This window comes from Culex pipiens, chromosome 3, assembly GCF_016801865.2.
Source record: "Culex pipiens pallens isolate TS chromosome 3, TS_CPP_V2, whole genome shotgun sequence".
Classification (NCBI taxonomy): domain Eukaryota; kingdom Metazoa; phylum Arthropoda; class Insecta; order Diptera; family Culicidae; genus Culex; species Culex pipiens.
This window is the reverse complement of record NC_068939.1, coordinates 185,537,194-185,552,021: the sequence shown is the minus strand read 5'-3', so window position 1 is coordinate 185,552,021 and position 14,828 is coordinate 185,537,194. Positions and strand designations below refer to the sequence as shown.

The 14,828-nt window shown below is 45.5% G+C and overlaps 2 protein-coding genes across 6 annotated transcripts in view; both read right to left on the bottom strand.

Annotated features, from left to right (window-relative positions):
• LOC120426568 (probable 4-coumarate--CoA ligase 1) overlaps positions 1 to 14,828 on the bottom strand; it is a 33,186-nt gene that overhangs the window by 13,856 nt on the left and 4,502 nt on the right. Inside the window, exons 2-5 of the mRNA XM_039591349.2 lie at positions 14,591 to 14,807; positions 14,219 to 14,527; positions 14,070 to 14,111; positions 13,902 to 14,013 (exon numbers count right to left, since the gene is read on the bottom strand). Of these exons, the coding sequence (XP_039447283.1) occupies positions 13,902 to 14,013; positions 14,070 to 14,111; positions 14,219 to 14,527; positions 14,591 to 14,807 (680 nt within the window). The remainder of the gene's footprint in view (positions 1 to 13,901; positions 14,014 to 14,069; positions 14,112 to 14,218; positions 14,528 to 14,590; positions 14,808 to 14,828) is intronic.
• Positions 655 to 8,299, bottom strand: LOC120426567 (eukaryotic translation initiation factor 4 gamma 3-like). 5 transcript variants are annotated; one of them, XM_039591348.2, is made up of 3 exons: positions 7,345 to 8,299; positions 4,623 to 7,121; positions 655 to 4,532 (listed from the first exon to the last, which is right to left on the bottom strand). In XM_039591348.2, exons 2-3 carry the CDS (start codon positions 6,967 to 6,969, stop codon positions 904 to 906), a joined length of 5,976 nt encoding a protein of 1,991 aa, XP_039447282.1. In that variant the 5' UTR covers positions 6,970 to 7,121; positions 7,345 to 8,299; the 3' UTR covers positions 655 to 903. The 5 variants fall into 5 exon arrangements, with proteins under 5 accessions (XP_039447282.1, XP_039447281.1, XP_039447280.1 ...); XM_039591347.2 differs by having other exon boundaries at positions 655 to 6,444; positions 6,526 to 7,121; positions 7,345 to 8,297; XM_039591346.2 differs by having other exon boundaries at positions 655 to 5,832; positions 5,908 to 7,121; positions 7,345 to 8,296.

The window sequence follows — 14,828 nt, the reverse complement described above, 5'->3', positions numbered from 1 at the left end:
GCTGGTTCTGCTACGAAACGCAAAACAAAATCATATAAGCGCTCATACAATTTTTCAAAAAGGCCTTGCGTTACGCGTTACAATGCGGATAGCTCATCTGTTACAATTTGTTACGAAGGAGTAAAAAAATCAAAATTTTGCGTTACGTAATAAAAAAAACGCTTCATTTCTTGCTCAATCTCACTGTAAAGGAGTTGTTAGACTATGCCAAATAAACAAACTCGCACTTTTTGTGTTTGACAGTTTGCCAAACTCGCAAACAAAGCCATATGTATGCTGACTGACGTTTCTGCAAACTGCCAAAATGACAAAAAAATGTTATTTGTTTGTTTATCGTAGTCTAATACGTCCTTAAACATATTGATTTGCTTACTTCTCAGCTTGCCGTTTTTTTGCATATGAACAGGGTTGCGATTTAAACAAATTTGCTCAATTTTCCATCCTCCGAGTCGATTGCTATACGTGAAGGTGGGACTACTAGGCTAAATTCACGAGTAAACTTCACCCGCGTGCGTTTTATCAGTAGAAACAATAACAGATATTTTGTGGACATTCTTTCTTTCTCAGAACCTGCTTGCTTCTTTCTCTTGCTTACCTCGCAACTCGCTTTTAGTGCCATCTCAACTCTGAAAGTGAAAAAGGACGCGCGTGGTGTGTGGTTCACCAGATACTTTATTTGATAGTTTATAAATATATATGTATGTAAATAAATGTTGATCTTAACGTTAGTTTTATTCATTATATTTTATCAATTATTTATTAGTAGTATGATCATTATAATAATGTTCTTCTTCCACTTCTTGTTGCTTCGCTTTTTTTCTCTTTTTCTTTCTTCAGTGTAGTCAAATATGTACGCGATTATTTTTTTTCTGTTTAAAAAAAAAGAAAACACTTTTAGCGCTGCTAATTATCCTCATCGCTCGAGTTCTCCATGAACATGGTCATGAACTGCGTAATTCCTTTGAGACACACACCCTTGCCGGCCGCTTCAAGCGGATCCTGCGAGTCCTTCCAGAGGCTGAACCCTTCCATTATCACATCATTGTCGTACAGCTGCTCGAGGATGGTGTGCAGCAGGTTCTGCGGATGTTCCAGCTCCACCACCAACCGCTGGATCGCGTACATCGCCTGCAGTTCCCGTTCCGGCTTGCTGTCGATATACTTTTGAAGGATTTGGTGCCACTTGGTGATTTCCTGCACGTTCAGCTTCGTTTTGTTGTCTATACAGTGCTCTATCACGGCTTTGGTGAGAGTCCGGATGAACTCGTCGGAGGTGACCCGCTCCGGTCCGACGTATTCGGCGACCCAGCCGAAGATTTCGACAAACTTGGCGCCACTCTTCAGGAATTGTTTGATTTGTGTTCCGACGGTCTGCATGTCGAGGGCGTTGCTGCCCGAGTTTAGCAGATAGTCCAGCTTGTTGTCCCGCAGGTATTGTTCGACCTTGTCGGCACTGCCGAGCTGAATAAAGTCGGCAAAGTTCAGCGAGGAGCTGAGCCACAGCATGACGGTGGCACTTTGACCGTACGTGCCCTCGTACTGGTGCAGCACTTCCCGCAGCATGACGCCGCCGTAGCTGGCCAGGATGGGCTGGGCCACGTTCTGGAGGTCGGCCAGGTCGATTTGCCGGCCGTGCAGAAACTTGACGTAGAACGTGGCAATGCACTTGTACAGCTGAGGTAGATCGATGATCAGGTCGTCCGCTAGCTTGAACACCTCTTCGAGGGCATGCAGATAATCGGCCTTGCCGACGATCTTCTGCTCAAACATCTGCGCAATCACCTTCACGACCGCCTCGCGCGATTTCGCGTCACGCTCGATGTTGTCCATGAACAGCTCGGTGATGGCCGCATGGTAATAGTCCGGATTGATCTCCTCCAGCATCTTGACGCTCTCGACAATGTCGGTCGCGTCCATCTCCAGGTGAACCGTCTTGGAGAACTTTTTCAACTTTTCGTCGGTGCTGGCGTCCGGATGGGGGAAGTTTCTTCGCACCGCATCCTTTGGTATAGCAAACTGTGGCAGTTGCTGCTGCTGGTACAGCTGGCCCGAGCCGGACTTGGACATTGTCGTGCTTCCGGATGGTCCGCCTCGTGGCGCCGGTGCTGATTGTGGAATATGTCGCTGCTGGGATGACCGGCCTGGGAGCGGCTGCTGCTGCTGCTGGGACGAGGACGACATCTTCGGTCCCATATTTCGGTCTCGGTCTCGTTCATGCATTTGGCTATTGCTGCTGTGCTGACCACTCATCGGTCTCATGCTGCCCGACGACGGTTCCCGCGACGATCGGCTGGCCATGCGATCATCGTTCTGGCTGCTACTGCTTCCGTACCGGTTGTACCGGTCCCGTTCCATCGAGCCCTTGTTGTGGTGATGGTACGAGTCTTTGCCGCCGGAGTTTTTGTTGTGACTTCCGCTTCGGTCGCGGTCCCTTTGGTTCCCTCGGTCACTTCGTCGATCTCGGTCACCTCCGTCACGATCCATCATGTTGCCCTGGCCACCGCCGCCGCCGCCACCTTGGCTCGACTCTTCGTTGTTCAGCGCTGCGAAAATGTTGCTGTTGTTCTTCCAGCCCTGGTATGCGGATGCCGCACCCAGCCGGGTCGTGTCGACACTTCCGGGGATGTTGATCTTCTTCAGGTCAATCGGCGTCGACCGGTTGTTGCGACTGTTTGACACAACGTGCTGGAATCCGTCGTCGTCCTGCTGCGGTCGACCTCCCTTCATCGAGCCTTGGTTTCCGCCTCGGCCCAGCGAGCCTTGGTTGTAGCCGGATCCCATCGAGCCGGACATTTTGTTGCCTTGCATGCTGCCACCGCGATTACCACGGCCCATGTCTCCGTCGCGGCCACCACCTCCACGATCTCTGCCGCCGCCGCTCATGTAGTTCATGTTGATCTGAAGCTGTTCGGTTTCCGCCTCCTTCTGGATTTGGGTCATCGTTTTCGGGTTCAGATCTTGACGTCGTGGCTGCCACCCGTTTCGGCGCAGATCGATAACGTCCTGGATCATGAACCGGATCCGACTGCTAATCTTGTACTGATCCCTGTGCTTGACAATGTCACCCATCTTGTCGAAATAGCCGCCCAAGTCGTGATTGTTTTCCTTCTCCATCTTGGAACCGATGGTGGTCAGCAGTTTGCAGAGGCACTCGAGCGTTTCCTCGTCGTAGTCTTTGACTTCCTTCTCGATCAGCAGCGTAATGCAGCTGTGCATAATGTTGGCCGTGAGTTGGCCGTGCTTGAACAGCTCTCCGATGAATCGAACCGTACCGACGGCTCTCCTCCGGACTCGCAGCTCGTCCTCTTCCAGTTGGGCCTTCAGCTCTTCGAACTGTTCCTTGGCCATGCCCTTGCTCGCTTCCAGCTTGGTCCGATTGTCACGGATGGCACTGGTCTGATCGTTCCGGCGTCGCTCAAACTCACACTGACACTGGGCCAGCAGACGACCCTTGAAACTGGTCCGCTTCTCGTTGCTCACCAGGATTGCAATGTTGCCTATTTCCTTGCACATTTTGGCATAGGCCTCGGAAAAGTTTGGCTCCGAGATGGCCTTTTCGAAGACGAGCTTGATGCATCCGTCCAGCCGCTCGTCGGTGTCGATGACAAAGTTCTTGACCTGCTGCACCAGCTTGTCAAAGTTATCCGGCGTCAGCTTGTTCAGCACGGAACGGAACTTTTTGAACAGTTCTTGGGTGGTTCGATCGACGCCCGAGTCCGGATCCACCTCGGGAACGGTCGTCTGCAGGTGCCTCGGACGCCACGCGTTGTCGCACACGTTCAGCTTGACCTCCTCGTCCAGCTGGAGTCGGATGATCTTCGAGCCGGTTTTGTTCATGCCCTGCTGGGACTGTTTGTTGGACTGCGAGCCGGACTGGCCGCTGTTGCCCTGCTGGGACGGTCGCTTCGGCATGTACTGTTGTCTCATTTGACCCATGTTGCCACCGCCACCTCCTCCTCCACCACCTCCACCGCCGCCTCCCATGCGATCCTTGATGAACGCCGGCATCAACATCTCGGAGAAGTTGCTCTTTCCGTACTGACCTCCTCCGCCGCCCATGCCCATTCCGTGGCCACCTCCGCCACCACCACCTCCGTGGCCCCCCGGACCACGCACCAGCACGTTCTCCAAGCTGTTGGGCAGATTCGCGGGCTTCTCGCGGGCCGGCGCCGCATTCTTCAGCTGCATCAGCTGATCGCGCGAGTACTTGCGCTTGCCGGACGGATTGTCCGGGCTCCACTGGTCCGCGTCGTACTCGATGAGGGTGAGCGAGCGCGACTTTTTGGCAGGGATCATTGCGGCGGCCGCCGGCTTGGTGCTTGGCGGTGGTGCCATCTCCGTCGTGTCCTTTGCTGGGGCGGCAATCTCCGCGGTTGGGGGTGGCGTCGATTCCGTCGTTGTCGCTGCCACTACCACGTTCTTGTTGTCGTCAAACTCGGACGCGGGCTCGGGCACGGCCGGCTGTTCCTGCTTGACGGGCGCCGCGACGGCAGTCTGCTTCTCCATCGCTGCGACGGCGGCGTTGTTGTTATCTGTCGTATTATCGGTAGTTGTTGTTGTTATCATAGTACTGGTGCAATCCACATTATTATTATTAATTATGTTATCATTATCTAACTTACTATTATTATGTTCCACTAAATTACTAATTAACGACGACGACGACGCTGACGACTGCAAACCCTGAGGGACGACGACCTCGACAGGCGCGGATCGGTCCGTTTCATCGATGGCCGCGGCGGCCACGGTCGGCTCTATTACTACGTTCGCAGCGGGGGGAGGAGGAGCTTTGCTAGTCTCACTAGCAACTGCTGCTGCCGCAGCCGCCGCCGCTTCGTCAGCACGCTTCTTGTGTTGCTTTTGCTTCTTGTTGCCACTGTTGTGACCTCCGACGCCGGCTTGATTCGCTCCGGCACCGATGCTGCTGCTGCTATTGTTCTCTTCCACGCTCAGTTTCTCCACTCCGGCCACCAGCGCGTCCAGCTGCTTTTGGGGCGTCACTTTGGGTTCCTCCACAACGAGTTCTTGCTGCGGCGTTGCCGCAACAACTTCCGGCACTACCTCGGGTTCGATGCGCACCGGGAGGGCCGCTTGGGGCGGCGGCAACGGGTTGCTGATTGTGGGGGTGGTCGCGGCGACGACGACACTGCTCGGGCCGGTGTACACGAACGGTTCCGCGTCCGTCGAGAGCGTCGACTCGGCGATCGATTTCTCCGACACGGTGCGGTATCGCTCAGCGCTGTAAACTAGCGAGGGCGGTGGCACCGATTCGTTTAGGATCGCGGGGGGAAGTTGCTGCTGTTGCTGTTGCTGGGGCGGGGGAGGATTGTGCTGCTGCATGTGGTGATGATGCTGCTGCTGCGGATGATGGTGTTGTTGTTGTTGGTGGTGCATGCTGGACGCTGGAAGAGATTTAATCTGCTGCTGCTGATGCTGGTCAGTGTGCTCGTTCGTTGGCTTCTTCTTCTTGTTCTGGTAGGGTTTGATCTCGACGGAGGGTCCGTCGGCGATGGCGGACACGACCGGCGTTCCGCCGACGGTCATTTCCGCGGGTGTTGGATGGTGCGGAAGATGCGGTGGCGGCGTGACGTACTTTAGCGTTCCGTGGTAGGAGATTTCGTGCGGCGGAGGTGGCTGCTGCTGGGTGTTGACCTGCGGGGGTCCTCCGCGGTGATCGTGTGGGGGCATCTGCATCTGCTGCATCTGCGGCGGTCCGTGTTGGTGAACGTGTGGCGGCGGATGATTCAGGGGAGGCGGATGGTGAAGATGTGGCGGCGGTTGATGATGCATCGGTCCCATGCCGGCCGGGGGTCCGCTCAGTTCCGGAGTTGCCTGGTGAGGATGATGTGAGGTGTAATTATCATAGTCTGCTTGTTCAACGGCTGGGTTTAGTGGAACTTGGGTTACATTGGGAGGAATAGTGTTGTAGGTCGGAGTTGCAGCTGCTTGCGGAGGTTGAGGCTGCTGCTGTTGTGGGGGAGGCTGCTGCTGTTGCTGTTGGGGAGCTCCGGTTCCCGGTGTAGAAGCTGCGATCGTTGACGAGGAGCTTGGAGGGGCCGAATCGTTGAAAATCTTGTCCAGTACGTCCTCCTGTGTGTCCGGATTGATGATCGGGATGGCATGTGAGCCGCGCTGTTTCTTTTTGTTAACTTTGGGCGGCACCGGAGCGGCTCCGGTTGCGGCCAGATGTGAAGCGAGCTGAATTTGAGACATTAGTGCGTTTGGTGGCGGTTGGGGGCCACCGACGCTGACTTGAGCAGGATTTGGCTGGTGTTGATCCATGGGCGCTTGGCCACCGCCCGTCACCTGTTGCGGTGTTTGTTGGGGCGGTTGTTGCTGCTGGGGATGCTGCAACTGTTGCATTACGAGCAAATCGTGCGACACGGTCATCGGCGACGATTGCTGGTTCGGGGGCTGCGGCTGAGGCAACGGAACCTGCTGCATCTGCGGAATCGGATTAAGTGGATTAGTGGCACCGTTCGTAGGAGGGGCAACCGGATGATGAAAGTGGTTGGTGGTATTTACATTGACGAGACCGCTGTTGTCCCCAGCCGGATTGCGTCGTGTCTGTTGGTGTTGGCCTTGGGCCAGAATCGGTGCCGACTGTATGTAGTACTGCGGCGGGTAGGCCGATGCCATTCCCGGCATCGAACCATAGTTCCACTGATGGCCCGGTATCCGGCTGTACGGCATCTGGATAAACGGGGCAAAGAACGGTGCCGCCGTATGGCCGTACGGCGTCATAATCGGACGCGTCGGGCGTGTCGATTGGTTCGCACCAGGATTCCGGTACAGGTTTGGTTGCTGCTGTTGATACTGCTGTTGCTGGTTCATCAACGGAGGTTGCTGGCCCTGCATCTTTTGCATCTCGACCTGCTGCTGCTGTTGCTGGGACGCCGTCGGTGTTCCCGACCCGAGCCCACGCATCACGGGCGGTCCCGGTTGCAGCGGTCCTCCTCCACTCTGCATCTTCCTGCCGGTGGGGCGGCCGGACAAATTTTCCCTCAGTTCCGGGGCAAACTCGCGGTCGACGTCACGTCACACCAGCTGCTGCTCAAGCATAATTGGCCGCGCGGTCCGCTTGCTTAATATTCCGTGCTCGAGCAATGCTGCTGCTGCTGCTAATGTTGTTTTATTTTTTCGTTTTCGTTGTTGCCATCCAGATTCAATCCCCGCGGAACCAGGTAAAATTCCGCACACGCACACAGAAATCGCCGCCGCACGGAGAAAAAAAAAGAAGAAAAACAATAAAAAGATAAGTTCCTCGTTCTCGTTCGGAAGAAGCCGCCGTCGCCGCCGTCCTCACACGGGAGTGCCACTCCACTCCACGACCACCATACTCACCATGTCTACCGGAACTGTCCGCATTGCATTGGTCCGCAAACCGTAATTAACCGTGTTCCTCCGGCACGAATTTTTCGGCCACGCACCACACAAGAGCAAGAAAGCAGTGCCTTCTTGGACGAGTCGACGGGAAAATAAAAAAAAAAGTCTCGCCACACAAAATATAGGTTATCTAAACGTCAGAAATGGCCAGACGTGGCTTCCAGCAAAACTTTCGCCGCACTTTCCGGCGCACCGACGCGCTTCCAGTCTTCCCTAGCAGGTTCCGCACACTTTCACCGCACGCTAGCGGCGTTTTCCTCAATATTTCGTCCCGAAAGTTCAATTTTGCGACAAACTCATCGCGGAATAAAGGAAAAAATTAGGCCGTGGAACCCGAGAGAGCCTTTGACAGCTTGTGACGTCACTCATCTATCGATTTGGTTACGTAAAATAACTGCCACACTTTTGCAAAGGGGCCAAACCACTGCCCCAACTGTCAACTGTCAAAGAAATTCAAAAACACACGCCCAAAGCGTATACGCGACAACCCAACAAGTGTTCAACTCCGGAACGCGTCCCGCGTCCGCCGGGGCACCATGACCGCGCGTGCACCACGGAACCACAATCTACAATTCACACCGATTCCCGCTAGCGCACCAAAAAATCGCTTTAAAAGTTGTGTATTCGTTAACGCGGCGATACGCCCTTTTGCTGACTTGGAACTCGCGCCGCCACTGACAGCTCGTGTGACCGCTGGCCGACCTTCGGCGCGTGCTGTCGATCCCCCGGGCAGGGAAAATTGCGAGCCCACGCAGCGTTTCTTGCAGATTTTGGTAACCGTGCGGTCGCACGGAGCGAAAAATCAAGCGATGGGGAGGTTGAAAACATAAAATTTTGCCAATCAACTTGAAAACACGTGAACCACCGACACCGAATCTAGTACTGCACTTTGGGCGGGTGATTGTCGATGACGACCCGAGTAAAAACTAGTAAAGCTAAAGCTATATCACAGTGGGTTTGGTGATGAGAGTTGATGTTGAACGGTACGGAAAGCATACTGAACATAAACATCGGTTTTCGGGCAAGTTTTTGGGTAACGTCAAAAAACCTCTACCAACGTGACAGTCATAGGTAGATGGAATTGTAAGCGCTCTGGTAGTTATGCTGCCCGGAATAGGTGCCACATTTATGTTATGGCCAGTTTATCCAATGCTAGCTTGAAAATAAACATTTTTGATAGTATTTAAATAAAATCTTAACAATTAAATAATATTTTTTAAGCTGGTTAAAAGATGATGTAAGAAAATAGAACAGAAAAAACGTAATAATTTAAATCCATGATTTTTAAAATGTGTCAACAGTTGATTTGCAACATTTTTTCCGAAAATTTCGAACATTCAGTGTTGGGATTACAGGGTTGCCAGATTTCCAGACTATTATCTGAGAAAGATTTTTACCGATTTCAACAGATTTTACATTTTCTGCCAATTTCGAATATCTTTTTGCTCAAATAAACGAGTCTAACGAACTGCTTTTTTTAACAAAAGCGCGAAAAGAAACACAAAGATTGATTTGAAAATTTCTAGAGTTTTTTTAAAGTCCAATTGACCAAATTTTCAGTTTTTGCTTTTTGGGTGTTTTTTAATACCCCTGACTCAAGGCGGTTTCAAAAACACCCAAAAAGCAAAAACTGGAAATTTGGTATATTGGAACTTTAAAATAAAAAACTCCAGATTTCTTTAAGTTTTAAAGAATTAGTCATGTTTTTTAAAATACTATCTTTTTCCAAAATAATGCTAAACTAATTTAAAACAAAAAACATTCTATATAGCAAAGAGCTATTTATTTTTGGTCATTTCTGTAATTTCGGTCATTTTGGTCATTTTGGTCACTTCGGCCATTTTGGTCATTTCGGTCATTATGGTTATTTTGATCATTTCGGTAATTTTAGTTATTTTGGTCATTTTAGTTATTTTGGTCATTTCGGTCATTTTGGTCATTTTGGTCATTTCGGTAATTTTGGTCATTTTGGTCATTTTGGTTATTTCGGTCATTTCGGCCATTTTGGTAATTTTGGTCATTTCAACCTTTTCAGTAATTTTGATAATTTTGGTCATTTGGGTAATTTTGGTAATTTAAGTCATTTTGGTCATTCGGCCATTTCGGTAATTTTGGTCATTTCGACCATTTCGGTAATTTTGGTAATTTCGGTAATTTTGGTCATTTCGGTAATTTTGGTGATTTCGGTCATTATGGCCATTTCGGTCATTATGGTTATTTTGATCATTTCGGTAATTTTAGTTATTTTGGTCATTTTAGTCATTTTGGTCATTTCGGTAATTTTGGTAATTTTGGTAATTTCGGCCATTTCGGTCATTTCGGTCATTTAAGTCATTTCGGTCATTTAAGTCATTTTGGTCATTTCGGTCATTTTGGTCATTTCGGTCATTTAAGTCATTTTGGTCATTTCGGTCATTTCGGTCATTTCGGTAATTTTGGTCATTTTGATCATTTCGGTCATTGTGGTCATTTCAGTCATTCTGGTCATTTCGGTAATTTCGGTCATTTTGGCCATTTCGGTCATTTTGGTCATTTTGATCATTTCGGCCATTTCGGTAATTTTGATAATTTTGGTCATTTCGGTAAATTTGGTAATTTAAGTCATTTTGGTCATTCGGCCATTTCGGTAATTTTGGTCATTTCGGCCATTTCGATAATTTTGGTCATTTAAGTCATTTTGGTTATTGTGGTCATTTCGGTAATTTCGTTCATTTCGGTAATTTCGTTCATTTTGGTTATTTCGGTCATTTCGGCCATTTTGGTAATTTTGGTAATTTTGGTAATTTTGGTAATTTTGGTCATTTCGGTAATTTCGGTCTTTTTTTGTCATTTTGGTCATTTAAGTAGTTTTGGTCATTTCGGTCATTTCGGTCATTTTGGTCATTTCGGTCATTTTGGTCATTTCGGCCATTTCGGTAATTTTGGTAATTCAAGTAATTTTGGTCATTCGGCCATTTCGGTAATTTTGGTAATTTCGGTAATTTTGGTCATTTTGATCATTTCGGTCATTTTGGTCATTATGGTCATTTCGGTCATTATGGTTATTTTGATAATTTCGGTAATTTTAGTTATTTTGGTCATTTTAGTCATTTTGGTCATTTCGGTCATTTTGGTCATTTTGGTCATTTCGGTAATTTTGGTCATTTGAGTCATTTTGGTCATTTCGGTAATTTTGGTCATTTTGGTCATTTTGGTTATTTCGGTCATTTTGGCCATTTTGGTATTTTTTGTCATTTCAACCTTTTTAGTAATTTTGATAATTTTGGTCATTTCGGTAATTTTGGTAATTTAAGTCATTTTGGTCATTCGGCCATTTCGGTAATTTTGGTCATTTCGACCATTTCGGTAATTTTGTTATTTTCTTTAATTTTGGTCATTTTGGTCATTTCGGTCATTTTGGTCATTTCGGTCATTATGGTCATTTCGGTCATTATGGTTATTTTGATAATTTCGGTAATTTTAGTTATTTTGGTCATTTTAGTCATTTTGGTCATTTCGGTCATTTTGGTCATTTTGGTCATTTTGGTCATTTTGGTCATTTCGGTAATTTTGGTCATTTTGGTCATTTTGGTTATTTCGGTCATTTCGGCCATTTTGGTAATTTTGATCTTTTCGGTCTTTTTTGTCATTTTGGTCATTTTGGTCATTTCGGTCATTTCGGTCATTTCGGTCATTTCGGTCATTTCGGTCATTTTGGTCATTTTGGTAATTTTGGTCATTTTGATCATTTCGGTCATTGTGGTCATTTCAGTCATTCTGGTCATTTCGGTAATTTAAGTCATTTTGGTCATTCGGCCATTTCGGTAATTTTGGTCATTTCGGCCATTTCGATAATTTTGGTCATTTAAGTCATTTTGGTTATTTTGGTCATTTCGGTAATTTCGTTCATTTTGGTCATTTTGGTTATTTCGGCCATTTTGGTAATTTTGGTAATTTTGGTCATTTCGGTCATTTCGGTCTTTTTTTGTCATTTTGGTCATTTTGGTCATTTAAGTAGTTTTGGTCATTATGGTAATTTTGGTCATTTAAGTCATTTTGGTCATTTCGGTAATTTTGGTCATTTTGGTCATTTTGGTAATTTCGGTAATTTTGGTCATTTTGATCATTTCGGTCATTGTGGTCATTTCAGTCATTCTGGTCATTTCGGTTATATCGGTCATTTCGGTCATTTCGGTCATTTCGGCCATTTCGATCATTTTGGTAATTTTGGTAATTTTGGTAATTTTGGTCATTTCGGCCATTTCGGTAATTTTGGTCATTTTGGTCATTTTGGTCATTTCGGTCATTTCGGTCATTTCGGTCATTTAAGTCATTTTGGCCATTTCGGCCAATTCGGTAATTTTGGTCATTTCAGCCTTTTCAGTAATTTTGATAATTTTGGTCATTTCGGTAATTTTGATAATTCAAGTAATTTTGGTCATTCGGCCATTTCGGTAATTTAGGTAATTTCGGTAATTTTGGTCATTTTGATCATTTCGGTCATTTCGGTCATTATGGTTATTTTGATAATTTCGGTAATTTTAGTTATTTTGGTCATTTTAGTCATTTTGGTCATTTCGGTCATTTCGGTCATTTCGGTCATTTTGGTCATTTCGGTAATTTTGGTCATTTTGGTCATTTCGGTAATTTTGTTCATTTTGGTAATTTTGGTTATTTCGGTCATTTCGGTCTTTTTTGTCATTTTGGTAATTTCGGCCATTTCGGTAATTTTGGTCATTTCGGTAATTTCGGTCATTTTGGTCATTTCAACCTTTCCAGTAATTTTGATAATTTTGGTCCTTTCGGTAATTTTGGTAATTTAAGTCATTTTGGTCATTCGGCCATTTCGGTAATTTTGGTCATTTCGGCCATTTCGGTAATTTTGGTCATTTAAGTCATTTTGGTAATTTTGGTCATTTCGGTAATTTCGTTCATTTTGGTCATTTTGGTTATTTCGGTCATTTCGGCCATTTTGGTAATTTTGGTAATTTTGGTCATTTCGGTCATTTCGGTCTTTTTTGTCATTTAAGTCATTTTGGTAATTTTGGTAATTTCGGTAATTTCGTTCATTTTGGTCATTTTGGTTATTTCGGTCATTTCGTCCATTTTGGTAATTTTGGTAATTTTGGTCATTTCGGTCATTTCGGTCTTTTTTGTCATTTTGGTCATTTTGGTCATTTCGGTAATTTTGGTCATTTTGGTAATTTCGGCCATTTCGGTAATTTTGGTCATTTCGGTCATTTTGGTCATTTCGGTAATTTCGTTCATTTTGGTCATTTTGGTCATTTCGGTCATTTCGGTCTTTTTTGTCATTTTGGTCATTTAAGTAGTTTTGGTCATTTCGGTAATTTTGGTCATTTAAGTCATTTTGGTAATTTTGGTCATTTCGGTAATTTCGTTCATTTTGGTCATTTTGGTTATTTCGGTCATTTCGGCCATTTTGGTAATTTTGGTAATTTTGGTCATTTCGGTCATTTCGGTCTTTTTTGTCATTTTGGTAATTTTGGTCATTTAAGTCATTTTGGTCATTTCGGTAATTTTGGTCATTTTGGTCATTTCGGTAATTTCGGTAATTTTGGTCATTTTGGTCATTTTGGTCATTTTGGTCATTTCGGTCATTTAAGTCATTTTGGTCATTTCGGTCATTTTGGTCATTTCGGTCATTTTGGTCATTTCGGCCATTTCGGTAATTTTGGTCATTTCAGCCTTTTCAGTAATTTTGATAATCTTGGTCATTTCGGTAATTTTGGTAATTCAAGTAATTTTGGTCATTCGGCCATTTCGGTAATTTTGGTAATTTCGGTAATTTTGGTCATTTTGATCATTTCGGTCATTTTGATCATTTTGGTCATTTCGGTCATTTTGGTCATTTTGGTCATTTCGGTCATTTTGGTCATTACGGCCATTTCGGTCATTTTGGTAATTTTGATAATTTTGGTCATTTTGGTCAATGGAAAACTTACAGAAATTTATCTGTAAAAATATTTTTGTTTTCTTTTTCTCCAACAAAAACAAAACTGGTTTGGACAATCTCTCAAACGTTTTACTTTATGGTTGTATTCAAAAGTATTTTTCGGAATTCTCGTTGTAGTTTCGTTGGATAAAAGTACGGTTCGTGCTGGAAAAAAAAACTTTTTTGCAACTTGATGCTTACATTATTATTCTTGGCCTTTCTCGTAACACCATTGGACAACATGTTGTGCACTCATAAACCATTTTTTTTTAAATATCTTAATTTGTAATCAAAGTTTTTAGTAAGAGAATGCTATCTATATGTAAGAAATTTTTGTTTACGAAACATTTTTCCCTTCATCGGCACAATAACTGTCCATTTAAACTTGAAAAAGCCGTTGTAAGGACCGTTCATAAACCACGTGGTCTTAAAAATGGATATTTACGTCAAGCAAAGTCGAAAATTTCCATTTAAATTTTTGATACATTGCTTGCTTGGGAGTTTAGGTGTTAACGTGTGACGCCATGTGCATATTCTGTTCTCTGATTCCTTTGAAATAAATAACTCTTCAAAAAGCACTTACCTTGGGATGGAAACGAGATGGTTTCTCGTTTTCAGGCACATGTTGAGGATTGCGTTGAATCCGTATATGTGGAAGAATGGTGGAATTGTCAGAATTGTTTCAGTGATACCAGCTAAATTTAAGAGAAATAAATTACACAGTTTTTTAGAGCTAGCAGAAATATCTTACCATACTCGGGCCTGTAGTATTTAGCAAATTCCGGGTGAGTTCCTTGTAAAGGAAAATAAAATAATTTAATAAATAAGCATAAGCAAAAATGATTAATGTTTTTCTACGATTGACGAGAAAATAATCAGAAAAGTGTAATTCAGTCCTACCTTGTACGAGGTTTGCAACCAAGTTGTTGTGCGTAAGTTCCACGCCCTTGGGCATTCCAGTGGTGCCAGATGAGTACGGCAGGATGGCAGTTTCCTCTGGGTCAATCACAGGCAGTTCACTTTCATGGTTTTCCATCAAAAGCTGTTGAAAGCCGAAAATATTATCTTGCACGTTGTGCTGCCCTCCTATGCTTACGGTTCCTCTGTATTTCTTAGCTTTACTTTTGTAAATTTGAGCCACTGGCAGCAACACTGGCAATGTTATCACTAAACGCACCCCTGCGTTTTCAAACTGACGACAAATTTCCTCTAAAATTTGTGCAAAACATATTTAATAAACTATTTTTTTTTTGCAATTTTATTAATACCAACCCGGAGTGTAGAGTGGATTTGCAAAAGTCACCGTCAAGCCGGCCATGAGGCTTCCGTAAATGGCCGGAACGTACTCTGGAATGTTTGGCAGGAGAAGCCCGACCACTTCGCCCTTTTGCATTGCGCACCCTTTCTGAGACAGAAGCGCGTGTGCCATTCGACGGTTCATTTCGTGAATCATGCCGAACGCGTAGCTGCGTTTGCTGGAACCACAGGACTGAAACATAATATTTTCTTT